At 46.7% G+C, this 26754-nt stretch overlaps 14 protein-coding genes across 14 annotated transcripts; 6 read left to right on the forward strand and 8 right to left on the reverse strand.

The window, feature by feature from the left end:
• Nucleotides 1-749: 749 nt before the first annotated feature.
• On the forward strand, nucleotides 750-1154 carry N7479_006066 (uncharacterized protein; the record flags this gene model as incomplete). Its single annotated transcript, XM_057253762.1, has 1 exon — nucleotides 750-1154. The coding sequence occupies one exon, from the start codon at nucleotides 750-752 to the stop codon at nucleotides 1152-1154; it is 405 nt and encodes a 134-aa protein (XP_057107624.1).
• Nucleotides 1155-1260: 106 nt separating this feature from the next.
• N7479_006067 (aminoglycoside phosphotransferase family protein) lies at nucleotides 1261-2604 on the reverse strand (the record flags this gene model as incomplete). The annotated part of the gene is made up of 1 exon (XM_057253763.1): nucleotides 1261-2604. The coding sequence occupies one exon, from the start codon at nucleotides 2602-2604 to the stop codon at nucleotides 1261-1263; it is 1344 nt and encodes a 447-aa protein (XP_057107625.1).
• Nucleotides 2605-3479: 875 nt separating this feature from the next.
• Nucleotides 3480-5708, forward strand: N7479_006068 (uncharacterized protein; the record flags this gene model as incomplete). The annotated part of the gene is made up of 4 exons (XM_057253764.1): nucleotides 3480-4037; nucleotides 4080-4352; nucleotides 4556-5222; nucleotides 5287-5708. The coding sequence occupies 4 exons, from the start codon at nucleotides 3480-3482 to the stop codon at nucleotides 5706-5708; spliced, it is 1920 nt and encodes a 639-aa protein (XP_057107626.1).
• Nucleotides 5709-7728: 2020 nt separating this feature from the next.
• On the forward strand, nucleotides 7729-8775 carry N7479_006069 (DUF3632 domain-containing protein; the record flags this gene model as incomplete). Its single annotated transcript, XM_057253765.1, has 1 exon — nucleotides 7729-8775. The coding sequence occupies one exon, from the start codon at nucleotides 7729-7731 to the stop codon at nucleotides 8773-8775; it is 1047 nt and encodes a 348-aa protein (XP_057107627.1).
• Nucleotides 8776-9485: 710 nt separating this feature from the next.
• N7479_006070 (uncharacterized protein) lies at nucleotides 9486-9879 on the reverse strand (the record flags this gene model as incomplete). Its single annotated transcript, XM_057253766.1, has 3 exons — nucleotides 9486-9557; nucleotides 9616-9702; nucleotides 9763-9879. 3 exons carry the CDS (start codon nucleotides 9877-9879, stop codon nucleotides 9486-9488), a joined length of 276 nt encoding a protein of 91 aa, XP_057107628.1.
• Nucleotides 9880-11286: 1407 nt separating this feature from the next.
• Nucleotides 11287-11637, reverse strand: N7479_006071 (uncharacterized protein; the record flags this gene model as incomplete). Its single annotated transcript, XM_057253767.1, has 1 exon — nucleotides 11287-11637. One exon carries the CDS (start codon nucleotides 11635-11637, stop codon nucleotides 11287-11289), a length of 351 nt encoding a protein of 116 aa, XP_057107629.1.
• A 1383-nt stretch (nucleotides 11638-13020) lies between these two features.
• On the reverse strand, nucleotides 13021-13306 carry N7479_006072 (uncharacterized protein; the record flags this gene model as incomplete). The annotated part of the gene is made up of 2 exons (XM_057253768.1): nucleotides 13021-13162; nucleotides 13188-13306. The coding sequence occupies 2 exons, from the start codon at nucleotides 13304-13306 to the stop codon at nucleotides 13021-13023; spliced, it is 261 nt and encodes an 86-aa protein (XP_057107630.1).
• An 841-nt stretch (nucleotides 13307-14147) lies between these two features.
• N7479_006073 (uncharacterized protein) lies at nucleotides 14148-14465 on the reverse strand (the record flags this gene model as incomplete). The annotated part of the gene is made up of 1 exon (XM_057253769.1): nucleotides 14148-14465. The coding sequence occupies one exon, from the start codon at nucleotides 14463-14465 to the stop codon at nucleotides 14148-14150; it is 318 nt and encodes a 105-aa protein (XP_057107631.1).
• A 432-nt stretch (nucleotides 14466-14897) lies between these two features.
• Nucleotides 14898-15982, forward strand: N7479_006074 (D-mandelate dehydrogenase-like dehydrogenase; the record flags this gene model as incomplete). Its single annotated transcript, XM_057253770.1, has 2 exons — nucleotides 14898-15419; nucleotides 15476-15982. 2 exons carry the CDS (start codon nucleotides 14898-14900, stop codon nucleotides 15980-15982), a joined length of 1029 nt encoding a protein of 342 aa, XP_057107632.1.
• Nucleotides 15983-16487: 505 nt separating this feature from the next.
• N7479_006075 (uncharacterized protein) lies at nucleotides 16488-16733 on the reverse strand (the record flags this gene model as incomplete). Its single annotated transcript, XM_057253771.1, has 1 exon — nucleotides 16488-16733. One exon carries the CDS (start codon nucleotides 16731-16733, stop codon nucleotides 16488-16490), a length of 246 nt encoding a protein of 81 aa, XP_057107633.1.
• A 60-nt stretch (nucleotides 16734-16793) lies between these two features.
• N7479_006076 (FAD-dependent oxidoreductase) lies at nucleotides 16794-18325 on the reverse strand (the record flags this gene model as incomplete). Its single annotated transcript, XM_057253772.1, has 3 exons — nucleotides 16794-17431; nucleotides 17585-17998; nucleotides 18310-18325. The coding sequence occupies 3 exons, from the start codon at nucleotides 18323-18325 to the stop codon at nucleotides 16794-16796; spliced, it is 1068 nt and encodes a 355-aa protein (XP_057107634.1).
• Nucleotides 18326-18581: 256 nt separating this feature from the next.
• On the forward strand, nucleotides 18582-20387 carry N7479_006077 (fungal specific transcription factor domain-containing protein; the record flags this gene model as incomplete). Its single annotated transcript, XM_057253773.1, has 7 exons — nucleotides 18582-18654; nucleotides 18724-18735; nucleotides 18785-19473; nucleotides 19541-19594; nucleotides 19644-19768; nucleotides 19822-20020; nucleotides 20088-20387. The coding sequence occupies 7 exons, from the start codon at nucleotides 18582-18584 to the stop codon at nucleotides 20385-20387; spliced, it is 1452 nt and encodes a 483-aa protein (XP_057107635.1).
• Nucleotides 20388-21580: 1193 nt separating this feature from the next.
• Nucleotides 21581-23397, reverse strand: N7479_006078 (uncharacterized protein; the record flags this gene model as incomplete). Its single annotated transcript, XM_057253774.1, has 5 exons — nucleotides 21581-21647; nucleotides 21705-22038; nucleotides 22095-22561; nucleotides 22585-23197; nucleotides 23250-23397. The coding sequence occupies 5 exons, from the start codon at nucleotides 23395-23397 to the stop codon at nucleotides 21581-21583; spliced, it is 1629 nt and encodes a 542-aa protein (XP_057107636.1).
• Nucleotides 23398-24540: 1143 nt separating this feature from the next.
• Nucleotides 24541-26682, forward strand: N7479_006079 (alpha-galactosidase D; the record flags this gene model as incomplete). The annotated part of the gene is made up of 5 exons (XM_057253775.1): nucleotides 24541-24545; nucleotides 24594-24892; nucleotides 24942-24998; nucleotides 25052-25850; nucleotides 25935-26682. 5 exons carry the CDS (start codon nucleotides 24541-24543, stop codon nucleotides 26680-26682), a joined length of 1908 nt encoding a protein of 635 aa, XP_057107637.1.
• Between the last annotated feature and the right edge of the window lie 72 nt (nucleotides 26683-26754).

Genomic DNA, 26754 nt, shown 5'->3' on the forward strand with positions numbered 1-26754 from the left:
ATACTAGAATAGAAATGCAATCAAACAACCGAGTCAACAGATGCCAAGAGAGGCTGAGTGTTTCAGGTGGACCAAGGCAGCCCAAGGCGGCCCAAGGCGCTCCAATCAAAATCTACCGAACTTTAGCCGAGAGGCAGGTTTCTTGAGGCCTGAATGCCTGGCCCCATATTTCGGAGGTCCCACTGTATACTTAGTCGCCCGTAGTACGCCATAACTCTCTTCCATGGTGGCGGCTACATATCTCGAAATTGCGATCATGAGCTTAGGCCACCAAGGGCGTTTGGCGAAACAGTTATATTTGGAATTCACCAGCAGGTTCAGACTATCAATTATTTATAGCACACCTAGGTACTCACTGTTTACCAATATGCTGGCTTGTCTCCCTGTTGGGGTTTCAGAAACAAGGATCATACACCCGTCAACCTGGGAAGCGTTTCGCTCAATATGTATGGTACTTTGAGTGGTTATCGACTTTCGAGGGTGCCAAAGCCCGCAGCTTGGAGTTACTCCGAGCTGGTGATGGGAAGGAGCCATCCGTGCAGTCCAAGTATAAATCCGGCCTCTGCTGCCTCGATCTTCTTTTTCACTTTAACCCGCGAGATATCCCAACCTAGACCAAAGAAACCCTTTCTGTTAGAGCCGTTTCTTCATTTATCATAAAGAAGAAGATACTCCTACCATAATTACCTTCTGAGTTTGCTTATATTCGCTTTCCGCATCCCTGAACATGTCTTCGGAATCGAGATAATATGGCATCCACTATTCCCCTTTCGGTAGCCATCTACGACAACCCTGGCATTATGCACTGGAGCCTCTACCTCGAAGCAGACAACTATGATGACAAGACGATCATTCACGTCCTCGGTGCACGTCAGAAGTATTTCCCTGATGTAAGGACACCGTCGGACGCACGCAGTTCGAGTGCCCTTATCGAGCTTCTGTACCTTTGTCAGATTGATGCCAGCAAAATCGAGGTTATCAAAAATATCGCATACGCGACCCCTATCAAGAATGAGTTGGCAGATTGGAGTTGCCAGGATTATGTCCTCGATGTCTTGAAAAGGCTTGAGCGTGCATTGATTATTGATACAACGGACGGTGATTATATCATAAACAGGCAGGCGGTCGCTGCGAAACGCGAGTCATGGGCGTAAAGTCTGAGTGGGAACAGTTATTGTTACTGGAAGCTGGAGAGAAGTGGAAAGGGGAGAGGGCTTGCAAGGTTGTATTGTGATCAATTGAGATAGGCATTTCGGAATTTTATCGTACTATATCAGTCCTCCAGCTCCATAAAAGATTACCCCAAAGTCGGTCAGCTAGCCAGCGTACAGGGAACCGTAAGGGCGAGATACAGTGTGGGGTATACAGATACCAATCGTCGTCAGACATAATACTCTGTCCATTCGACAGCGTCGTGGATTCGTAGTACTCAGGGTAAAAGCCGCCATCCTCCCAGTCAATAATCCCGGTAATCACAAAGAGATCTGCATTTCCCGGATCTTCCTCCACCATGATATTGGATTTCTTCAAATCGCCATGCGTGAATACGGACCCCTGCAGAGTTTCGTTGTCCTTATCCAAGAAAGACCGAAGTAACTTGACGTAGGAAGGACTAGCGCGATGCTTTGCCGAGAACTGCAGCTGGTCAAACTCCTTGGCTGTGGTTATGCCTTTATACGCTAGGGTTTCCATAATTCGGTAGTCTTTGACTCCTTCCCCGCGTACGCCCCCAAGTTCAGTTCCATCATCCTGGCGTAGGCCTCTGAGGCGAGAGAATATATCGTCCAGTTGTTTCTGTATGGATAATTTCCCTTGATGGGATAAGCGTGACCATACCTTGTCTAAAGCAGTCCCTGGAACATATGACATGAACATAACACCAATATTGCCAAGCATGATGAGACCATGGGGCTTAGGGATTGGTAGGTCGGTGGTATGTTCAGCAAGATACTGGAGATTGTGGTATTCGGTAAGATCTCGACTGCTGGGAAAGGTCTTGATAACAAGGTCGTCACTGCACCTAATGACAGCACCATGTCTAATGCTAAGTTCGAAAATTATGTCGGAGTTCAAGATCAGGTCTTTCAAAGCTGCTGTAAGGGATGATGTCTCAGAGGAACCGTCCACCGCCGTAAGGGGCTGATTGAGGAGCGCTGACGACTGGGCAGATAATGGGTAGATGATGCTAGCGGTGTTGACAGGTTCAATTTTTTTGCGAAGCCAGTCGAGAGGCTGTTTTAGCTGCCGCGCTGGTGGAGGATTTTGTAGGGATATGGCCTCTTCTTCTTTCTTGGGCTTGGCCCATCTGTATAGGCGATCGTAGTCCGTGGGGAAAATGTCGCGCAAGTTGATTTCGGGCCGGGAAAGTGCCCCATCTTGAAGACAATCAACGGTTTCGAAGTTTAGCCGAGCGGCCTCAGAAAGACCCGCGTATTGACAAGCACGATGTGCAGCGACATATCTCTTCCCGACAACGGATAGAAGGTCTACTGCGGGGTCCTTCTCCAGCGCCCGGCGGAAAGCTTCCATCAGGTCGCGATTCCATGTTTCAGCATCGGCTCTATCTATGGGAAGGGAATTTTGCTTCTCCATCACCACTGACATTATCGGAGATGAAATACTGGTCTGACGTGATGAGGGATGAGCACCTGATATAGAAGAGTTGAGAACTTGAGGAACACACCGCTCTATGTTGGCGGAACGGATCAACTCTCGGCAGTCTGCTGACCCAAAACGGAAAATGAGTAAATCAAGGACAGGTGAGTAATTTGAGAGAAGTGGATTTTTGGTAGAAGAATAGTTTAATCTTAGGGCATCTCAACAAGCGCAACCTCGAGGGTAGATCAGTGTATGACCTGACGCTGGATTATGAATTCAAACGCGTCCCTCGCGACTTCGGCGATCCAATGGTACGTTACAAGACCTCCGCAAAGCCCACAAAGTCCAAAGCCCAACCCGCCCCAACCCACTAATGGGCTGGGTTTTGGGCCCGGGGTGAAAGCCCACTGGGCCTTGAATAGGGGCCTATTAGGGCCCAAAAAGCACCAAACAATACAAATATTCCGAAAAACCTGACTTTTTTAATTACTATATATATAGACCCCGTTTCTCGCCTTTATCTAGGGGTAGTATTTTATTACTATAATTGATGTATAGTAAACTAATAGTTCAATATATCAATTACGATTAAAAACGCGAGAAAATACGCGGTTTAGAAAATTTATAAATTATAGATCTTTGCTAAGAAAGTGATAGTGCTCCCGTACAGATCTAAAATATATATCTGATATCAAAGTATATATTGACCTTTTTTCGACCTCCACTGGTTGGGCCTTGGGCTCGAGGTCCGGGCCCATTTATGGGCTTTGCGGAGGTGTAGGTACGTATTGATTTCAGCAACCAGCTTGGTTACTGGAACGCTGTGGTTGACCGGCCTGGTGGAACTGATGCTGAGCGACACGCAAAACGAGCAAGGCAAGATGACACTGGCTTTCATCAAAATCGCAAGCGCTGGCTACCACTATGGTGGTTTGGAACGTCACGAAATACAAAAACGTTGGTTTGGAGAGGATGTTCTCAACTGGCTCGCTGAACTGATCTTTGTCGGTGAGGCAGAGGCTACGAAAAAGCTCAACCACCATGTCAACGAGAAGTTTGAGCTTCTACTCATAGACCAACAATTTGGACCGTGCCCTGTCGGTCCGGCACAAGTGCAGGCGAACGTTAGATCCAGTATCACGGCTAAGATTGACATCGAGACTTCCTTCGGCTTTACTATCATCGCCACATTGAAAGAGGGAATGGACCTGAAAAGGCCATATCTCTATTTCAGAAACGCTGGAGAGATCAATGCCAAGTTTGAACTCGACGCTGTGGTGTCCTTGACTTACTCAACCGGTGATATCAAGCTGCTTGGTCTAGACGATTTTCCCGGCGCTACTTTCCGCGTTCCTGGCCTCGTCACAGTCGGCCCTAACCTCGCCGTCTATGCCTCATCTGAGGCATCCTTTGTTGTAGCTGGTCACCTCGAAGCCGACGTAACTCTGGCCTTATGGGAGATCTAGCAGACCTACCCGCAGAATGCTGCGCACCCCGACCAAGCCCTCGACGAGCCCAACTGCGAAGCAAAGACTATCGGTAAGCCCTTCTTTGATGCTTCCGTCACGGCCAATGGCAAAATTGCCCTCTATCTCAAGTCAACCGTGACATTTGGTATTGACTTCGACAACAAATGGAAGGTTCCCCGCTGCGCTGTGGATCTCGTGCTAGACGGGTATAACCCCTCGACTTCCCCCTCCTTTTACTCTTCATACTCAAGGTCTGCGGAAATGTCTGCAAGTGACTGGCAGCAGGTACGCAACTACCCCGACCATCTAGGTCACTGTGTGGTCCTCGAGCAATTCGTCGAGCCCGATTATAGCCCGGAACCCAGCCATCTGGTCCCTATCCAGGTCTATAGCCTCGTCCCTTTGGATGCGGATCACCAACAGTTCCGGGAATATCTCATGCACAGCTTCATACATGAGATATTCCCGGAACTGTTCCACTCTTCGAGATTTATTCCTATTACCCGCCCCATGCATTCGCCTGCGTCGACCATCATCGGTGTGAGATTGCCCACCGCAAGCAGCAACATCGGTCGGAAGCTTCCAATCCACCTCCTTTAATTCCCCAGTTCTTCCGTCCTAGTAACGATACGCCAGTTGGCTTTTGTATTCTGCTGCGCTCTCACAGCTATCGCATAGGCTATACTGAGGATCGGGACGAGCTTGCTGGAGCCGGTGATGACCCTGGCTTACTTTACTTCAACCGCTGCTTTTCCAATACTCGCAACCATGTTGTTGAAGCGCTTCGTTCATCTGATTCAGAGGGCGAGTTATCACCGGAAGCTTTAGAATTGTCGACCGAGCGCGTCATGTGCCAGATTGATCTCGGCCAGATCATCATGTGCGATGTCTTCCTCAATGCTGGTAGCCCTTCGCTTCAGTATGCGCTGGATGTGGACGAGGGCGAGCCTCCTGACCCAAATCCTCCACCGGAGGAGCAGCTCCACGAACAGCTAGATCAGGAAATGTCCGCGGGAGGTTTCTCACTTGATCCCTCATTCCAAGTGTCCCAAAATGCCGATGTTGTGACCATTACGAATACTTCAGAGGGAAATGACCCGGACATGCATTACCTCGTCTACGCGCCGTTCCTCAGTTATCTCCGCAATAGTGTCGGTTCATCCCTCCTCGAGAGCACCGCTCGACTCATTCACTGCTGCACTACTTTCCCACCTCCCAGCAAACAAAATCCTGAACCTTGAATTTTTCATCCCAGAATCTAATTCCTGGTCCGCCATCGGCCCCGCCCACACCGAAGCCCTTAGCCACCAACAAACTAACCTCCCTATCGGCGCCTTGCACACCTTCTGCGCATCCGAAGATGACCTTCCCGCACCGCACTACATATCTCCGCAGTTACCCGAGGAATCGCTCAGCGCTGCGCGGAAAATGCTCCGCACACCCTTTCGCATGTTCGCGGTCGTGCTGGATCGAGCGAACTTTGTCAGCCAGGCGGGCATTTTCTTCTACATGACGAATTTCGATGCATTGAACGACCCTGACCTAAACTTAGAGGTTTCTCCTGACGATACGCAGATTCGGCGGGGGGTTGGTATTAGTGAGGTTGCGAGGCGATTGGCGATGTCGGCTGTCAACGCGTGATTTATCGCGGGGGAGTATGGATGGGGAAGAGAGTTCTGAGCTTTTGGTAGAGATCGGGCTTTTTCTTTTTTTGCAAAACTGTCGTTTTAGGCTTTTACTCTACGTAGGTTTTAAAAAGAGACAGACCTGGACCTCATTACTGATGGTTGACAAATGACAAAGTTATAAGGAGACTTTATAAGGATTTAAGGAGAAACAATCAAACCTTAGGTATTCTCGCTCTAGGTGTCATACATTTGGACCTTCTAGCAGAGTAATGAACTCGGTGCAGTCTGACTCAATAGACTCCGGCAACCTCGCTATATATATGTGTATAGTGCTTGACAGGGATTAGAGTAGATGCTTGTTGGTGCAAATGCCGAGCCATCAATCAACTTCGATAAGATATTGTGATGTGAGAGTCATCGCTCGCATGAATATCTTAAGTTATGTAGGCTTATAATCGTGTTCGCGCTTTTGATTCCACACGATATTATCGTTGATGATGGAAGGAAATCCGGCTTTAAACGTAGAAAGCGAGTGTAACGCGCCTAATTACACGAGATAATTCACGTCACTTGAGCATAGAAGTAGCTATGTGTGGATGCCTAGGCGCCAAATGTTATAGGTGAAAGCAGCTGAGCTGATAGGGTCAGAGCCATGATCGCGCCGCGAAGGGTGGTTCTCACTCTGGTTCTCACCCTGCCTATAGCGGGCGCACCTAGCCTTCTCACCTCCGGTCGATCTTCCTTAAGACAGCGAACACAGATCTCTCATATACTAGGTAGTGTTGTGTTCAGTGCTTTGCATGGTTATGTTATGGTTGCGATAATAATTCCTAAAATATTGTATATATATTCTCAGAAAGCATATCCAACCACATACGACCATAGGGTGTGGAAAACAGGGCTTCCCGTCCGCTCAGCCGTACTTAAGCCACACGCCGGTGAGTTAGTAGTTGGGTGGGTGACCACCAGCGAATCCTCACTGTTGTATGTACTTCGTTTTTCTTTTTTTGGTTCGTTACGAAAGTCATTGTATACATACTTCCGCCCATTCACCCAAATTCTCGAAATAATTTCAGAGTCACTACTCATGTTGCAGGGCCACTCGGACTACCAGGAAATGCACGTGATGAACGCCCTGAGGAAGCAACCTGTATTCCTCTACTCCGTAGGAAGTTGCACAACGTCTTTCACTAGGTTTGGCGACTGCACTTTTCTGAACTCACTTTTGGACCGTTAGGTTCACATCCCCCTTGAATTTTCGCTTGCCACTAATCAATTGCTACATCGGTGTGCCATTCTTTTGGTGATGACTTCCATAAGGTTGACGTTCCCATCAACGCACAATGGCCCGGAGAATTCGAAAGATCTGTAAATAGGCATACTATTAAGGATGGTGATGATGATGCCGGATTCATGTACCCGATGTAACTCGCTCTACGGAGTTCTCCGTACGGAGTATATATTACACTACTATGAGGGAGTAATGTCGAGCCCGCCGACAGCTAAGTGGTCGCTAGCCCACATGAGGATCCAGAGCGGCTCGCAAACTAAGCCTCCGATTGGTCATATTGAATGTAAAATTGAAATAGTGCTACGTGAGCCATCTCATCACTCTCTCTTCGTACAGTTCAGCCTTGAAAATTTTCAGTCTTACTCGCGGCAACGCATGGTTTGCGACCTGTTACGTATTACCTGCTGGATGGCCGCATGATCGACATGGACTTCTTGTCTTGGCTGCCGGCTGATCGACAACCAACAAAGAAATCGGTATAGCCTAGCAGCGCATATACGAGTCCAAAAATTCATACATTGGTGGGGCTGCCAGCATGTCAGAACCTATGTTGCTGCCTAGTAGGGGTCCCCCCTGGAGAGGAATCTGTCTGTCCCCTCGTTCAAGTTGACCCTTGCAACGATTTAAGTCTCCGTGGGGTTCCACCATACTAACGCTTTTACTTCCCTATACTCCACTGTCTCCTTTCTCTCACCTACATTCTAGTTAACTTATCGATCATCATTCTAGTCAGCTTTTCAAAATGGACCACCTCCGTGATTCTCTATTGAGCTCTCTGCCTAGAGATACTCCTTCTATCACAACGAGCGACTATGTTCGCAGAGACCAGGAAAGTACACGTCAGTCTATCGCTCGGGGTGAATTCAAAGAGGTTCGAGACGTGGCCTTTAGTAACCGGACGTGGGTTGTTACCAGCCGATACTGCGATATTGGAGATGGTGTCGATTCACTCGAAGGCTACATTCATTCCCTGTGGTATATGTACTACGAGCTTGGCCGAAACATCTCCTCCGAATCACCTGAACATGAGGGTATAGTCCTCGATATCCTACGCATTCAAGGAATGGGGCCATTGACTAGACCTGCACCGGGAGTCTATGGGATTGACATCGCAAGAACCGTCGACGGTACACTTTGGAATGATCTCCCATTCTTGGCTGGCGATATGACCTATTTCTGGGTCAATAACAGCGCTTCCATGTCGGGAACACACCGTCTCAACTTCGCAACATTCCTAGCAAAACTTGCATCCACTCGTGTCGCTAAGGATAGGCTGTGTCAAGTCGGTCTTCTGATCTTTCGCGCTCTCTTTGAAAGCCGTCAAGAACTTCGCACTGGGGAAGAATCGGATGAGGAAGATCTTAACCGAGGTATCAAGCAACTTGAGGTCTTTCATCTGTTACCAGCCGCTGTTTCTTGGCTAAAAATAGCAAGCCAAAACCTCCTTCTACTATCAGAGGCGTATTGGAACGACTGCCCTAGCGACATTAGCAAGGGTGGCGAGGAGTTCCTTGAATCGGAGCTCGGACAGCGATCACCTGCTGGATTTTCGCCATGGAGATATATGTTCTGGCTGAAGCGACTCCATGAGATTCAGGAAGAAGCCAAGGGGGCCAATGAGAAGGCCCTGGAGGAGCTTGCCGCTGATGGCATCGAGTACATGGTGAACACAATCAAAGAAAGGAATTCTGAGGTCCTCAGGGCATACAAGAATGGTGGCGATGCCCTGCATCAGGATAAGCATCTTTCGTGCCTGAAGTCCCTTAGCGATGAGGAGCAAGAGTCGTAAAGACTTGGATGAAGCTTCGAACAAAAACTCGAAAACGCCATGTAGACATCCCCCCGTTCTCTCTTTCTTTCTCGGCCTTTTGAGTCATCAAGTTGAAGATCACTATCTCCGCTCCTCACTGTCCTTTTATCAAAGCCACATCTGTTCTATCAAATAGAATGAAACAATGACAAAATTAAATGCCTTTCATATCCAAATTCCACATCCACAATAGATATACCCACGTAGCCTTGAATTATGCCTCCACTGTGTTGAACTTGAGTATATTCTGGAGCATCAAATAATCATACGGTCGACAGCATCGATATGTTCGAAATAATACTCGAGCGAAGCCCTTGACTTGCGAGAAGGTACCTGCTAGTAGTAGTAGTATAACTTGGATTGGATACATAGCTAAGTACAGCTGGCCAACAACGTTGAAAACCATCAGAAATGCGACTGCTACTAGTACTATTACTCGATAGGATAGGCAGTAAATAAGCAACATGTTGATAAACTATAGCTAGCTAGATACTTAACGAGTGTGGTAGCAACGAGAACGATAAAAAGAACCACTGGGAATGTACGAATATATCACCCCAATACAGACAGAATCCACTGCGTGTTCCAAGCCCTTCTTGAGAGACACAAACTATCTCAGGCCTTTGATGAGCTGGAGAATACCGAAAACAGCCAAGGATTCTGTTCCTTGCGGAAAAGTATAATTGGGTTCAAACTGGTGTCTGGCAGTCGACCTTCTTGTGGTGCTCATCATATTCACAATGGTGGCGATCCGTCTTGCACTGTAGATAAAAAGATATTAGGACAGAGCAGTTGGCCTGGAATTGAATCGAAATTTACCTTCAAGTTATTAGCCGAAGGGCACTTGATTATGTGGGTCTTTCCATTCTTCCGATATTTGCACGTGTTATGTTGCTTGCTACATTCCTATATCGTGGTTCAAGGTTAGTGTTATTTCTATATGGAAATCTCATAAGAAGAACTTACTCCTCCGTATTTACTTCCGAAAGCTTCGGCATCAAGATCGTTCGACTCGGTCGCAACGGGGTTGGCAACCGCTCCCATTGCGGCGAAGAGGACAATGGCAATTCTGGTGATCTGCATGATGAAAGATTGTTCTTGTAGAAGATTGCGGTAAAGCAGTTGAGAGAGAGTTGTTGTTGATGAGATTGATACTTTGGAAATTGGAGCGCTGTGAAGCTGTCTTATATAGACAATGCCAGAAACTTCATGCGATATTTGACAATACTACCCTCCAATTTGATGCAGTCATCATGGGGGCCGCGGCCGAGTGATCATCTAAGCTATCCAATAAAAGCCATGCCTCATATACCCAAACTACTCAACTTCGTAGTTGGTATCATCTTATAGGTGAAGTGGTTGACTTGTTGATAATTGTACTACGTTAGGGTATGATAGCACGTGCAGAAGGATCAAGGCAACCGATCAGTCTGTTTTGATAGCCAAATATTGAAGTTCTAGTTCGTATATGCCAAGGCGAATGGTGGTCTTACATTCCTCGGTGATGTTGGAAGGAGGAATGATCTCCAGATCCTCGAACAGCTGATTATATTTTTCATGTGGGATATAGAATAGGAAATGCTGTTCTTGGCTCAAAGCCAACGGTACTACTGATCTGCCACTACGGCCAAGCTTTGGGTAGGCTACGAGACAATATGAGAAATATGTCTTTAATAGATTGTGTTCATCCATCCACTCATGATATATGACCAGAGGAGAGGGCACAAACTAACTAACTACACTAGAGGGGAAGAGTTATATCCCCTCGAGGTTTCATATCAATGTGTGTCGATGGCAGTGGATAAATGATGAGAAGATGTGGTCAGTCCAAGCTCAAGGGTGGGGAGGACAAAGCAGTAGTGATATTCGTGCAATGATCAACTTCATGCGCTCAGCCCCAAATACCTTCTTTCTGGATCACACCAATCGATTTACCGAGCCCACCAGGACCTATTTCCTTGATACTTTTGTTCATACTTATGAGAACTAGGTAGTAGTACTTTGCTGGCACATGGTGATCCTCGCAGTGATCTAAGGGACAACTAATGACAAGGCTCGATGCTCCCGATGCCAGGGTCAGCGCTGGCACCGAACACCAGGTCAAGGAACCTCTTGTACCGGGAGCATATCTCTATGAGAATGAATATGAACAGTACGCAGAGAAAAACTGCTAGGCAGAAGTAAGGTATTTGACGCATAGCACCGAGTTCAAAAATACTAAGTATCGCCCTTAGACTATTGAAGGGTTGATAGAGACGACAGAACAGGGCAAGCCGGCCATTTTAGATAGCAAATTGAGTTAAAAATGCGTAGTAGTTTGCATTGACACGGCCACTTGATAAATATATCATACCAGACTGCCTTCAGCACTCGATGATAAAGTAATCCTGAAATGTGATCATGGCCTATTCTCGCTGTCATAATTCAAATCCACCGCTGGTGTCTCTGCCTTAAACTTCAACCACTTCTCCGGTACCTCATAATTCTGCGCTATTTCCGATATCTCTGAGAACCACTGGCTAAATTCACGAAACTCCCCTTCGTCGCGCCTGATCCTGGGCCCAAATCGAAAAACCTTCCGTCTTCGGTTCCGAACCCGGATGCCACCACATCAGCAGTAGACAGATCGTTGAGAATATGAACGCCACGACTAATCATGGTGATCATAGTCTCAGAGTAGCGCTTCATATAGTCATCAAGGGCCTCGCCTTCTCGTCGTATGATATGATTGTGCAATTCGCTTTGGAGGATGACGGAATCAGGATCGGCGCCCTCGGCGATAAGTTGGTCGCGCTCCCGGTGTGCTAGACCTGCGTAGTCTATAGGAGTGTCGTAAACCATGGGCTCGTCGTCCGAGTCGTGGGCAACCCGTCGTCTCTATGGTCTTGAGGCTCTTCGGAGCGTATCACACCCGGGTGTTGGTCGAGGATTTTTTGTTCGGACATCGTAGGTACTGGGGTAATTTCCTTGATTCTTAAGTCGTCTCGAGCTTTGGAATTTTTCTGTAAGGAAACTAAGGATACTATGACGGCCCGGTAGTAGTAAACGGACAGTCCTGGGCACCTGGGCATGAGCACCCGTCGGCCCCGGGGTTATATATGGCTTAGTGAGCCGCTTAGAGGACCTCGGGAGGGCCGTGCCCGGGTGAGCACTAATACATGAATGGATAGCCATGAACTGTGTGGCAAGTGATCTTTCGGCTCCAAAAATCAAAACTGAACTTCGATATTTTAATCCATTACGAAACCATTAATTTATGGAATAATGGTATTAATAATAACAGTTTCATAAAGAGAAAAGGCGAAAGAATCTCAGGAAAAGCAGAAGTCAGGGTGTTAACTACCCTGCCAGCTCGGCCAAGAAGGGACGCTAATTGCACATGCGAACTTGCTTTTTTGGTTGGTAGTAATACTACGGGCAATCGAACAATTATTCCTAGACGATTGTTACTTCCTAGGTGCCTATTTATGCGGCTCATAGGATTTTTGTGCATATCCTATGTATGTATTTAGTTTCGTGTATTCATTTGAAAGAATACCATATTTATTAATCGCGCCGTGCGCGTCCCTTCCACTCCGTACGCTAGTACGCTGGTAGGGTCTGCCAAGCACACTAACATCATCTGGTAAAAAGCTTCATTTGCACCACCCTAAAAATAAGGACGTATGGATTTATATAGGACGAAAATCTCTACTGTCATATATGGGGAGAAAGACCTTATAAACCACTTAGAACACCAGAAATGTATGCATTTGTATGGCGTGAAAAGCTTTATATTCTTGCAACGCCAGCAGAACCCGGTAGGGTAATTTGATTAAGGCATATGTACGGGTATTTTCATTTTTCTGCTGTTCAAAAATGGCGCATTTAGGCATCAACATATTCCTGAAAGGGGGATTGAACCATGAGCGCTATACATCTGCGTACTCCGTCTCTTTTTTTCCTTTCTCCCCCCGTCCATTTCGTACCTAAGCAATGCCACACAGTCTTTCTCCAATAGAGATTTCTCTCTGTGGTCATCCCCTACAAAATGCTTACTACGGCAGTAGAAACCGAGCAAAACGTTATAACAGGAGTTCTCCACGCGACTTAGTTTATGTAACTACGGTACTTCAGCTATCCCATATGTTACATGATCATATCTGTACCCTATTCCTTGATCTTCATCACGTGTGAAATTTGGGATGGACGTTGCTGCAGAACGCCGGGATTCATGCTCCGTAGTTAGGGATCTCCCAGTGGGCATGGATTGAGTCGCACATTCGAGGTTGGGTTGCAGTCATGACTCGAGATTGCCCAACAGGTACCGTCGTTGCAAGCGCAGTAGTTAGGCAGGCCACTGGCAGTCATCAGCACAGTCACGACGCTACAAAGGAAAACAAGAAGCATACACGTCAGGGTCGGCGTGGTTGTAGCATGGCTGCTTGCCTGAGGCCAATGCAACGGAAGCCAGCGCAAGGATGCTGGCGTAGAGGGTAATGTATTTCATGTTACTTGTGAACTTTCCCATGGTGCTCGGAAGGTCGCGTGATGTTGGAGGCGGAATGGAAGTTGTGAAGTAGAGCGACCGCAATCACCGCTGCGATAAACGTTATGGATTGTCGTGTTGGATGCTCACTTTGAATACGCGCGCTGGATCTTCGTTTTAAAGAACGATGTTAGATGCTCTTGTTGGATGAAGTATTTAATAGCAAAGCGAGATCCTCATTCTCCTTATTAGTGTTACATGGCAATGTTACGCCAATTAGACTATGATCCCCAATAATTGTGCAGAGCACCCAACACTGTAAAAGTATTGGGCGCTCGGCACGATTAGCCGCTACAAACGGAATCAACAGTTGATCCTTGATTCCGACTTGTGAACTCCTCTGACACTACGGGGTAACTTATTCTCCTTATCAATGTTACACCTATTATTCTGGGATCCCGGTAGCCTCTAAAAAAGAGGGGACCAACAATTGATCCTCAATTCTGACTTGTGAACGCCCCTTACACCAATTCATTCTGCACAGTCCATTTGCGTGCACTCTAGACAGAGGGCTGCGATATCAGGATATTCAGCAATCAATTCACGGGCTACAGTTACTAGTTCCGCACATATTTCATCATGCACATATTGAAGACCTTGGCAGATATGAATTTGTAATAGACCACCTTCTGGAGCCCCCCGTATATGACACCTGGAAGCGGGGATATTCATTTTGGCGAGGTGAAGAGGGCTGAGTCGTGTGCCATCAAATGTTAGGATGCCAACACTTCGCGTGGTAGGAAGCAGGGTCAATATTGAGGGAATTTGAATCAATGCAGATGTAGCAATAGGTATAGAGATACGAGTAGCAAGCCTTGAACAGTTAGTGGATAAGACCGAATACACGATTTGCGACGGGATAAACATACTCTGGCTGCGTCATTGCTAGGAAACCACAACTTGTGATGATACCCACGGCTCCTCGCTTCGAAAGCCTCTCACCGGCTTCAACAAATTTGTTGATAAAGGTGTCGTCATATGGCCCTGAGCACACTACTTGAGACTCTGATGAGCCATCAACTTTCTCTCGGATCAGAGGAAATGGCCAGGTATCCTCATTGAAAGGATCACCCGGTGGCCTGTGTAAAGTGACATCAATAGAGATAAATCCTAAGGGAGGCCCGTCATCATTGACAGTCATGTTTTCGGAGATCGCTAAAATTGGTGTTTTACGATCAGGTTCCAAGCGACAATTTTTTAGGCGGTTTTGATTTGGGATTTCTGTTGCTATTGGCTGTATTTCTGTCATGAAATAGTTATCGGCAATCTCAAAATCCAAATATCAGTATTAATCCGGGGTATAGACATATTATTTTACGAAACTTCCTCGGATTATAGAAATCTTATCGGTCGGGACTTTCCGTTCCAAATGCTCTCGGAAGAACCCGAATGCCCTTTGGGCACGCGATAGTGATTAATTGCATTATGCGGGGTCAAGCTTGCGACAGTCTTGGAAATCACGTTTTCTGATAGCTTTGAATTAATTTTGCGCTCACGAAGTCCTGCAACGTTATAGCCTTTTGCTTAGCCTTTTATTTTTTATTTCGCTTTCTTCCTAGTTCGTAAAATAATCATGACCATCGGAAGAAAGCCACGCGTTGTTTCCCTCGGGGAGCCTGCATTTGTGGGCAGCGAATACCTTGCTCAATTTGAAACGGAGTTTGACTACTCTGTCCTGTCTGCAACAAACCGCGAGGAAACTCAGACCTTGCTACCAAAAGACATTGAGAAAAAGGGCCCAATAGACGCATTCATCGTTCGTATGGGTACGCCGCCCTACGAACCATTCGACGAGGATTTACTTAAAGCGCTAGCACCGGGGTGCAAGATTATCACTTCTGCTAGTGCGGGATTCAATGAGTTCGACGTGGACTGGATGGCCAGTCAACAAATTGTGTTTTGCAACACTGTGAATGCTGTCGCTGAAGCTACAGCAGACATGACTGTGTTTCTGATACTTGCTGTTCTGAGGAACACCACAAACGCCGAGAAGAGTGCACGGAGCGGTATGTGGAGGAGGGGCGCGAACCTGGTTCCTACTTGTGATCCGTCGGGATTGACTCTTGGTATTGTTGGTATGGGTGCTATTGGAAAGGTGAGTAGTCTGAAGTCTATTGAACCGGGACTTTCTTGCTGATTTTCTTCCTCCAGTACCTCGCTAAGAAAGCCGCTGCCTTCAACATGAAGATTAAGTATTACAATCGAAATCAACTACCGTCCTCTGAAGAAACTGCCTATGGTGCAACATATTGCCAGTCTCTACACGACCTTCTTCGTGAAGCAGATGTCGTCTCCCTGAATTGCCCTCTAAATGCAGCAACCACCAACCTAATCAGCAAAGCCGAATTTTCTGCTATGAAGGACGGTGTATTCCTCGTTAACACGGCTAGAGGAGCAGTCATCGACGAGGAGGCTCTTATTGAGGCACTTGAGTCAGGTAAGGTACAGCGTGCCGGACTTGATGTGTTTGTGAACGAACCAAGCCCGAATCCCTACTTTTTACAGAGTGATAAAGTCGTTTTGCAGCCACATTTGGGTGGTCTGACAGAGAAGGCATTCCAGAAAGCCGAGAGAGAATGCTTTGAAAATATCCGCGCTTTCTTTACGACCGGAAAGGCAAACTCGCCCGTCATAGATATCAAGACAAGAACTCCCTGAGAGCGGTACAACCTTTCAGTGACGGCAGATATCAGCAAAGCTCATCGATTAGCTAGCAGTACCTTTACCTAGACATCAATATAATATCGTTAGCTATTCACACGTCATATACCGGAAGCCAGTGAGAGAAATCAAAGTGACCTTTGGGGTGCCTTTGGGGTGATCTGAAACGTATGATTAACAAAAAGGGATGGATGGAAGGAACTATGACAAGGTATACATGTGACATTTCTGATAGGGAAGGTACAAAGGAAAGTGCAAAGGGAACTTTAGGTACCTCTGTAGGAAGGAACAGGCATAAACCCTCCTTGTCTATCTTTCTTTCTCCTCTGTTTCTCTCCCCAACCCTCTCAACTCTAGCCATAAATATTTCGTACGATATCTGAGGGCATGGTTTGAAGGAATGCATCTCCGATTTATAATTCTTTCTGTAAGTACCTCCATCATTGTTTGCAAGTATGAAAGTAACTAGTTAGTTAAGTATTAAATTGTTTACATAATATGACTATAGCTTAGCAGTTGGATTGCTTTGCAAGCTAACTTTTCCAAGAAGACGTATGTTCTGGAGAGCTCTTGAGCCACCGGTGCCTTCCATGATAGAGTTGAATGGCTCCTCCTCACCACTAAATCTCCACCGCCATGCCTTCACTGCCGGTCGATCCATATCAACGCCCTCCATTATATCGACAACCCAGTTTCCGACGCTTGGAAGGTATTTGAAAGCGTGGCCACTGCCGCCGGTTGCAACCATAAGCCCTTGCTTATGGGGGACACGGTCAACAACATAGTGGTTATCGAATGTATCTGTGTACTAGCAAATTCTGGTCAGGGCGATATCGATTCCTTCTTCGGATAACTCTGGAAGGTACTCATTCAAAAAGCCCGTGAGGACTTGATGCGCTTTTTGTGGGAACGATGTGAGTTTGCCCCCTGTGGGGGCATCGCCATCCTTTTTGGCAGGTGACCAGCGTGTCACCGGTGTGCTTCGTTCATTGCCATCTCCCTGGCGCAGTGGGTTTGTATACTTCGTGCCTCGGTATCCAACCTTAAACCACCCGTTTTCGTCTCTTGGGAATCCATAAACACCACCTTCGGGTCCATTCCGCATATTCCACATCCAGGTCGGGAATTGTTTTGGGCCTAGGCGGTCCCATAGAGGCGACTCTCGAGGAATCTTGAAAAGTATCACACTCCCTGCGGTGGCCTCACACAGGCCGTCAAGCTCTGGTAGTAACACAGGGGTCCAGCCACCGCAGGCTAAAACAGTCATCTCCGCTGAATGTGTCTTCCCATCTCTAGTGTTGACTCCAATCACCTTCGAACCTTCGTAGCACAGTTCCTTCATACATCCGGCCTCTTCCCCGAAAATGAATTTTGCTCCTAGGGTTCGAGCCTTGTGCAGTGCAAACCGACAGGACTTATCTGCAACAGCCATACCACCTGTGATATCTAACAAGCCGTTGTTGTGCTTTCCACGTCTTTCTCTTTGGAATGGGTCGATACGTGATTAAAGTCCTTTCTGTTGCACAATCTCCCGGTGGCGAGGGTTAGTCGTAGCCAATTGGGTGTCTTTGTATCCGGCTTTCTCCATTGCTTCGATACACGCAAGGTTCCATGGTGGCAATTCGACGGATGTAGATAGAGAAACGTGGAAACTGTGCACGAAGACTGCATCCTTGGTGGACATTCCAGGAGGTACTGTAACACCTTCTTTGAGCTCGGCGTTCCAGTTGTGCCATTCAGAGATTGTCTCAGTAGATAAATCTTGATATTCCTTTTGGAATCCGTACGATGATCGAACAATTTTGTTCATGTCGGCAGACGCGGCGTCCGCGCCCTTGAAGTATGAGTACAAAGTCTCATCGTAGGGTTGTTTGTCGAGGACGGTCACATCGGTGTAGCCGCGTTTGCAAAGGTGGGGTGCAGTACCGAGGCCAAATATTCCAGCTCCCACAATGACGGTGGGGCTTTGCTTGTTCGGCGGTACTGCCTGGTCTATTTCTCTGAAGCTTTGAGCTGGGTGAGATCAAGTGTGAGAGGTCAAGGGTGAGGTCAAACCGGTTATTGTAAGTGAATTTCGCCTTCTATGTTCGTGAGACCCTTCGGCTATCAAGTATAATGTCCCGAGTGCGCGAATGTGTCTATCGTATGTTGTATCATTTTTGCTATCATTTTTGCTGTTATTGGGGTTCCCGAGGTCGGATTCTCCCGTTATCAGGGGAGAAATTTCCCCACCAACGATGCTCGGTTTCCCCCGATTCGCAGTTCCAAATTATCCAGGCCACAGATTGAATATTTGATTCGACTGAGCTCCTAATTAATAAAACCCGCGAGGTCGATCATTTGGGAATTGTGGGGAAAACTCAATGTTGATATCGGTAGTTGCGACGATAAGGATAATGATAGTGAATTCTGTTAGACGCGATACTCAGAAGTAATTGCAGCTATACGAACTTCAATGGTGAAAAAAAAGATAGTTGAGGGGGTAAATGTTAGATCAATCGTTATTGGTCAATTGGTCAACTTATCTCAACCTTTTTTATCTCCCCCCGCGATCTCATCAAATCACCACACTATCTCAAATAATTCTGCTTAAACCATGTGTCAGGTCGTTCGCCATGCACTAAAGCGACCAAAAGTAGGGGAGCGTACAATGCTAGCCTGTATTGGGTGTAAGCGCAAGAAGCTGAAGGTAACTACCCGTCATACAGGGAGTGAAAAGTGTGTTGACACATTACTAGTGCATCAACGAGGTACGTTGATTGTCTATTTGGGTTAGTGGCTTTATCTGATGTGGCTCAGAATGCCTTGTGGAAGACACTGCTACGGGGCTACATCGCCCACGTAACTACATGCAGTCGCTCGAATCACGCGTGGTTTACCTGGGAAGCTTTCTTCGAGAATCGCGTCCGGACATATCTTTGGACGGAGATGATCAGAGTAGAACCATGAATAACGAGTCTGTTGTTCCCTTTGTTCCACCAACCTCGGCCCAGATGCCTGGAGTTTCAACCTTTGGCCAGGACTCACCCGAGAGGGCGTACACGGGTTCTTCCCATACACATCAAGCATCATCGACACTTCAAAATGAACACGCTGGGCAAGTAGACCATCTCTCTTCTGAAGTTGCCATGCTGTGTTTGAATGCCGCAGGTGGTGAACCTCAATATTTCGGTCCTTCGTCGGCCGTCTCATTCTCCAGGATCATCAGTGCAACAATGGGCCTCAAAAGCGATCCAAATTTATCAACACCACGTACTGCTGATTTAGATGAGAGTGATCCCCGTGTTCCACGTACAGATAGAGTACCGCAACTACCACCACCGAGTGTGTCAGTTAATCTAACGCGGGCGTATTTCGATAACATTCATCCTCAGTACCCTTTCCTGCACCGTCCAACATTCTGCAAATGGGAACAGGAAGTTCGCAACGCCAGCGAATCAGTAGACAATTCTACCGCCGGCGAGATTCCCATATTTTTCGTTCTTATGGTATGACAACCTCCGGTAGTCGCGGTAGATTTCAGACATGATCTGACGATATTGGCTTATTATAAAGGCCTATGCGACGGGCTCCCTCGTAATGAGTCAAAGTCAAGACTATACAGCATCGGTATGTTCTATCTGCCAACTTGGGTATTCTGAGTTCCTAATAATATCAGACGTACTACAACATGGCCTTGGATCATCTCCCCGCCGTCCTTGCGCTTAATAATTTGGAATCAGTCCAAAGCATATTATGCTGTGCAGTTTACTCCATCAGATCACCTACTGGACCCAGTCTTTGGTATTACCATCCCTCTATCCTTGTTCCAGGTCAAACTGTAACTTCGACAATAGGAAAATATCAGGCATGGCCATTCGCCATTGCATCGAGTTAGGGTACCACAGAAGCGCGGACAAGTATCGCAAACATATTGATCCCTTGACAAAGGAACTTTCTACAAGGTGCTTTTGGGTCGCATACGACATCGATCGTGTTGCAGCGTTCATCCTTGGCCGGCCAGTGGCTATCCCAGAAGAGTTAATCGATGCAGAGGTATAATATATACCCCTGTGTCTAATGACTTCTTTCGATCCACTTCTCTTACTAAGACCTTTACTAGCTTCCTCTAGATATCGAAGACGAGAAGATTACTCGAGACAGTCTATTGGAAAAACCCCGTGCTACTGATGACCAGCTGCCGACTATCATGACGGGTACTATTCATGTTATCGCGTTAAGGAAACTATGGGCGAAAATCCACGCTACGCTCTATTCACCTAACTTACAACACCCCAGCACGACTAGCGAATTTGCTATTGTTGAGGGCCTGCGCCAAGAATTGGAAGATTGGCATGCATCAGCTCCCATACACTTAGACTATACAGCTACCCATCCTTTATCGGTGTTCGCATCAAACTAATGGTTTCACATCGCCTACAATCATTCGATCCTGATTCTTAATTGCCTATACATCACTGAAATCTTGGGTAAACGAAGACAAGGATCTGGTCAATACGACTTTGACAGCACAGAATTCAGTGAAGAAGAAGAGAACCTCCAAAGAGCATTCGAAGATTAATCCCGCTGTTCTCGTGAGATATGTCTGCTGTATCAGCAGCTATATCAGAAGTCAACCGTCCAATTTACTTGGCGGAGGGTCTACATATTCTGTTCTTAGGTGGGTTGACATATTTGTATTGCCTCTGGCGGTCATCACGAGTACGCCAGCAGACTAAGCAGGGCGTGGTAATCAACACATGTCTGGCCTGCACAACAGTTTTGGTGATTATAGCTGAGCGATGGAATTTGGCTACATCCTATCGCGATATCTTCGAAACACTCTCGGAGAAAACCATCGACATGATCTGTGGAGACGGTCAGCTCGCTGGACCAGCCCCTCCACAATCACAATGGACTGTTCCATGTGATACTCTTCCGCCTGGCCTCAGAGATTGGAGTTTGGGTTTTGATAATTTATCCATGCCGCAAGGTTCCTGCTCTGACTGGTTCATTCAAGAGTTTTTACAAGGGTTTCCAGAATCTTAACTAGATGAAACGAAGGTCATATCACATGTATTTCTCCGATTCTCCAAATCTCATTTATGTATCACAATCAAGCCATCCTTCCATGCGTAGAACATGAATCCTAGGGATTATCTTTTGTCTCTCTCCATAACTGACGTGTGAATGTTCGATATTGAACTCCAGTTGGGGTTTGAGTCTTGCTTCGAAGGATCAGAGTAAGTTTAAATCTCTTTAGCCGCTTATTCTGACTCACTTATTATTTTCTAGTTACTTTCAAGTTAATATACACGTGCCAGAGTTTAGATCAAGACCCAGATAGTTGATTTGTGCTGATTCGACCGAAGTATACCGCATCGCCTATTTCTGTGCCTTTCATATAATGCATTAAAATAGAAAATCGACATCTGTACGAGGATGGGAGCAAGAATGAATGTAGGCGATGAACTGGCTGCTACTATGAAGCTTCCTCTATACTTCATGGGGACAAAAAGAGCTGTGACTGAGTGCAAGCAAGCAAATTTCCAATGAAGAGATCAGTGTCTTACTGCCTGAGTAGATCGGATTTTATGTAAAACTTCGCAGCTGCTGTTAGACCTCAACAACCCCCTCCAAAGACTCATTCTTTCCCTTCACAGGTATATTCCGCTGTTCAACACTGTATTCATCTTAGTGGTTTGAAATAACAAATCGGTGTTAGAAGGAGTTTTCTCACGGTAACTCGCAAGCTTCAATGCATATTGCCTGGGGTCGCTTTGTACCACGGTATGCCTTCCACAGCGGCTGCTCAAAGATTTCGTCAAAGTGTTCAAGCCTTTCTCCTGCAGTTTCTAGAATGACAAAGTAGGCATAGATGATTGCAATGAGACACCACGCCGCAAAGAACAGGAATGCGCCCCAATTGTCGGTCTTGGCGAGGAGGGACGGAGTTGATTTATTGATGGCAAAGAAGAAAAGCCAATGGAAGCACTGCGACATAGCTGAACCAAAGGATCGGAGGTGAGTAGGCCAAATTTCTGCACCGAAGACGTATGGGAGAATTAGAAGACCTAACGAAAAGTCAGCACTGACCGAAAATCAGTAATTGTACCGTCCTATAACTAACCGACAGCATATCCAAAGCCGTGGATAAAGATAGCAGCAATGGCCACCTTGCTCGCGCTTGTAGAAACCAGGACGCTTTGTTTGTATTTGATATAAATAGCAATGTAGATGTGAGAGACCATCTGGAGTGTTGCGACAGTAAACAAACTCTTGCGACGTCCCATTAGATCAATGAAGAAGAAGCTTGAAATGATTGTGAGAAAAAAAACTTCGCCATCGAATACATGCCAGTCAAGAACAACGAACGGTCCGTTCCACCACCAAGTCCCATAATCTCGAGGATTGGTACCAAATATGAAGTCACACTGTTTGCACCGGACAGATGTGCGAGTGCGTAGGATATCAATGTCTGTTGAACCCGGCGTAGGTTCGATGGCACGAGGAAGGTCTCCCTGCACAATTCCACGAGTGTTGACCGCGAGCCACTCTGTTCGAATCTTTGTTGTTACTCGATCTGGTTTCGGATATCTTCGATTTCGGCAGCAATGCACGGATGGGTAGCAGGCAGCCCGCGTAGTGCCACCAGAGCTTCGATGCCTTCCTCGGATCTGTTGACGAGGAATAGCCACCGTGGACTTTCGGATAAAAAGAAACTCCCGAGAATGATCAAAGCCACAATAATAGTCGGCACAAAGAACACGACCTGATATTGCAGATAGCTACTAGCGATATGAAGATAAACACCCATGACCACAAAAACAGACAACGTCGGCGACAAGAGCATTACCACGCTGAACCACGCCGAAAGCAGTCCTCGCATTTCACTTGGTGCGATCTCGACAATACCGACGGGGCCGATGACTGTAAGAGCGCCGATTCCGAGACCCGACACTATGCGCGCTGCATACAAAGCTCGAATATTACCGGAAGAAAATGTAGCTATCACCTGGCCCATGATCCATATGACCATGTACCAGCGGAAAGACCACAGACGTCCAATACGATCGTTGAGGAAGTATGAAAGGGCAGCGCCCACGCCGGCACCAATATAGACAAATGAAATGAAGTTCGAGACTTCGGTGGGATGCGTGGCTGATGTGATTCCGAAGGCATTCTGGAAACCAGGAAGTGATGAGATCACGGAAGAGGAGCCTTGGTCCCAAGCTGTCAAAAATTCGTTAATGGGAGCCTCCCTTGCATGGGCACGGGAGCATACTAATTGGAAGTGCCGACGTCGCGTACATGGCGGCCGATAAAAAAAGCCGCCTACTATCGATAATTTCACGAGGGCATGATTTGATGCTTTCGACATAGTGGCCAATTGTCGATTCTGCCAGCTTTGCCTTGAGTGCCTTGAGTGCCATGGCTGCAATGAACTCTAGATCACCCACGTAAATGAGACAACTCGGTTTTTGTTTTGTGGGAGGCAATGAAATAGAATATCCGAGAACGAGGGGCGATGTCTGGAGCTTTCATATACCAGTGTTCGTATGTTGCTATGTATATACTGCGCTGCTATCTTCTTCATCAAGGTTAAGAGATATCAGATAACCATGTCGCTCAATATTGATTAGTCTGGAGGAAGATGTTGGTGATAAGAGAAGTCGGGACAATCCGAGATTGTAGAGCCACCTGAGTATCTAAATATTCTACCAGTCACTAGCGGTCCTTCGGTAAGAAGATAATCGGGTGGGCAAGGAGTTGGCTTGGCACGGTTATCCCTCCCCGCTCGGGAGAATCCGAGCCAATCCAAAATCAGAACGCGAGGAGGATCGATCTACTGAATATAAAAATGAACGAGCGGTGACTTTCAAAATAATACTTTCTTCGGTATTGAAATCCCCGCAATGAAACCATAGCATGTGGCACATGTCAGCACCTGATATTGAGGAGAATAGGGAACTCATCCATTACTATGAACAGGCAAAATGACCGAGCTATTTATCCAGTGCCTACCTACAGTAAGAGCTTGACATCGGCATTGGAGTTGATCGGATACCGACAGCGGTGTTTCTTGAAAAACATTGCACATAAATTTACATCATTAGCAGCTTCTGCTGGAATCTGATTAATGTATGAATCATCAAGTCGAGTCTTCCATACATCTTGCTAGTCCGATCTGTTGAAATGGACAGCGGATGATCTAATGCAAGATCAAACGGAAGCGAGTGTGACCGGGACTAATTTTTCCGTCTTGAGGGATAGGGACGAATGATATATTGTTTGCTCGCCGATCTGTAGTTGTGTTGCATCCCCATGATTCCAAATGGGGGAATTCTCCGGTTGACGGAACACTTCACAATCATGCACCTCTCAAATTGTGCCGTATTACACTGTATTACTTTCAAAAATCCATTATAAATACATCTGAATTCCTACCATGTAAATATATAATGCAAGAAGCGACAATGTTGTACATTTTAGCCTTGCTGGTATCGTTCTCGCTTTGCATTAATGCCACAGCATTACGTCCTCGTCTTAATGATGGCGTAGCAACAACACCACCAATGGGGTTCGTTACTCTAAAACTAGAGCGATACTTCCACTAATCTTTTGAAAGATGGAGTAGCTACAACCATTACTCATGTTCGCCGAATGAGGCAATCATTCGCTCAAATGCAAAGGCATTAGTTGATTTAGGCCTCGACGCACTTGGTTATCGGTATGTTGGAATCGACTGCGGGTGGACAGTTGCACATCGACTTTCGAATGGATCTTTGACATGGAATGAAACACTGTTCCCCAGCGGGTTCCCAGCTTTAGGGGAATACATTCATGACCTGGGTTTGCTTTTCGGGGTCTATGAGGATGCAGGTATCAATACTTGTGACACGGGCATTGAACAAGCAGGCAGTTTGTGTGAGCCTTGTATATCCTATCATGCTGAGTCTATACTAACCTTTATTAGTTCACGAGCAACAAGATGCGGCAACGTTTATGTCCTGGAACATTGATGCCCTTAAATGTACAAAGTTCCATCACAGACAACGCTATGCCCACCTACTAACGCAAACATAGATGACAATTGTTACTCCCAGGAAGATACAGGCTATCCAAACGTAGAGTACACCCCAAGCACATCTCCACGCCCGCGATACGCCAACATGACCAACGCTCTAGCAGCACAAGGCAAGAAAGTCCTTTTTCAAATCTGCGAATGGGGAGTCGACTTCCCAGCTCTTTGGGCGCCGGAATTGGGCCACACATGGCGTATTGGCAATGACATAATTCCCGCCTGGCGAGCCATCTTCCGAACCCTGAACCAGGCGGTCCCGCAGACAAAATTTGCAGCACCTGGTCAATGGCCGGATCTGGATATGATGGAAGTTGGGAATGAGATCCTGACAACACCGGAAGAACAAACACATTTTTCGCTCTGGGCTATTTTGAAAAGCCCACTGGTAATTGGTGGCGCATTGAAGGATGAACGGACGGCGATTAGCGATGCGTCTTTGTCGATTCTGTCTAACAAAGACGTCATTGCATTCAATCAGGACTCCCTGGGTCAGAGTGCTAGTCTTCGACGTCGCTGGTCGGATCAGGGATATGAGGTCTGGAGTGGCCCTTTGTCTGGGGACCGAACAGTCGCGGCCGTTATCAACTGGGCTGGTGAAGCTCGAGAGTTGACTCTGAATCTGCCTGATATTGGATTACAGTCTGCTGCTACTGTAAAGAATATCTGGAGGAAGAAGACGTCGTCGAATACTAAGACAGCTTACACTGCCTCGGTTGAGCCCCATGGCGTGATGCTTCTTGAATTTCAGAATACAGCCCCGGCTGGGACTTACTCAAGCGGGAAATTCGCCACCGTGAACGGGTAAGTAATATATTGAATTGAATTGCTGCTTCTAGAGTATTTTTGACTCTGGTCAGTGTGAGACTGACCTTACTTCACCTTCAGAAACCGGACCACATTCCATTCAGTTTACGCCAATACAACTAGTCCAAACCACACGATAACAATCGAATTCAGCGCAACTGCTACATCGAATACAACACTCCTTCTCCAATCATCATCGGAGAGGGTGAGTCTTCCGGTGCCAATTTCCGCACAAAGCATCTCGACCAGAATCTCCCTCACCGCAGGCTCTTCGAACAAAATCATCATTTGGTCGAGTGGTTCGACAAAGTCGATAAAGTCAATCCGAATCTCCGCACCATCGGGTAGATACTATCCCTGCACTTCTTTTACACTGGGCGGATCTACCAAACTCGAAGGGTGCGACACTGGCTTCTGTACTCCTGTCGGGTCCAAGATCGGCTATATTACTGCGGATAGCACTGCGCAGGTCACGATCCCAGCAACCGTCGGAGATGGGTCTGGAAATATTACAGCTGCTAAATATCTGGAAATTGATTATATCAATAACGACATTGCCCTTGCGACCAGCTGGGATTGGGGATCTAGTTCTAGGAACTTAACAATTTCTGTCAATGGTGGAGACGCTGTTCGACTGGAGGTGCCGTTGACGGGTCGGCATAGCGAGTTGTTCGGCCCCGCTAAAGGGTGGTGGGATAGCTCGAGGCTGGGAGTTTTGGTTGATGGATGGAAGAATGGTCCGAATGATGTTGTCATTGGAAACGAGGTTTCTGGAGATGTCTTCCAGACGTATGGTGCTGACTTTGTCGGTCTACATGTATACGACTAGTTTTGAGGTCCTTCAAACGTAGGATCAAGTAGTATTCTAATGTATGTTCATAATGAGAGAGTTGTTGAAAAA

Source organism: Penicillium vulpinum (assembly GCF_028829585.1).
Source record: "Penicillium vulpinum strain IBT 29486 chromosome Unknown utg000003l_segment0_segment0, whole genome shotgun sequence".
NCBI classification, from domain to species: domain Eukaryota; kingdom Fungi; phylum Ascomycota; class Eurotiomycetes; order Eurotiales; family Aspergillaceae; genus Penicillium; species Penicillium vulpinum.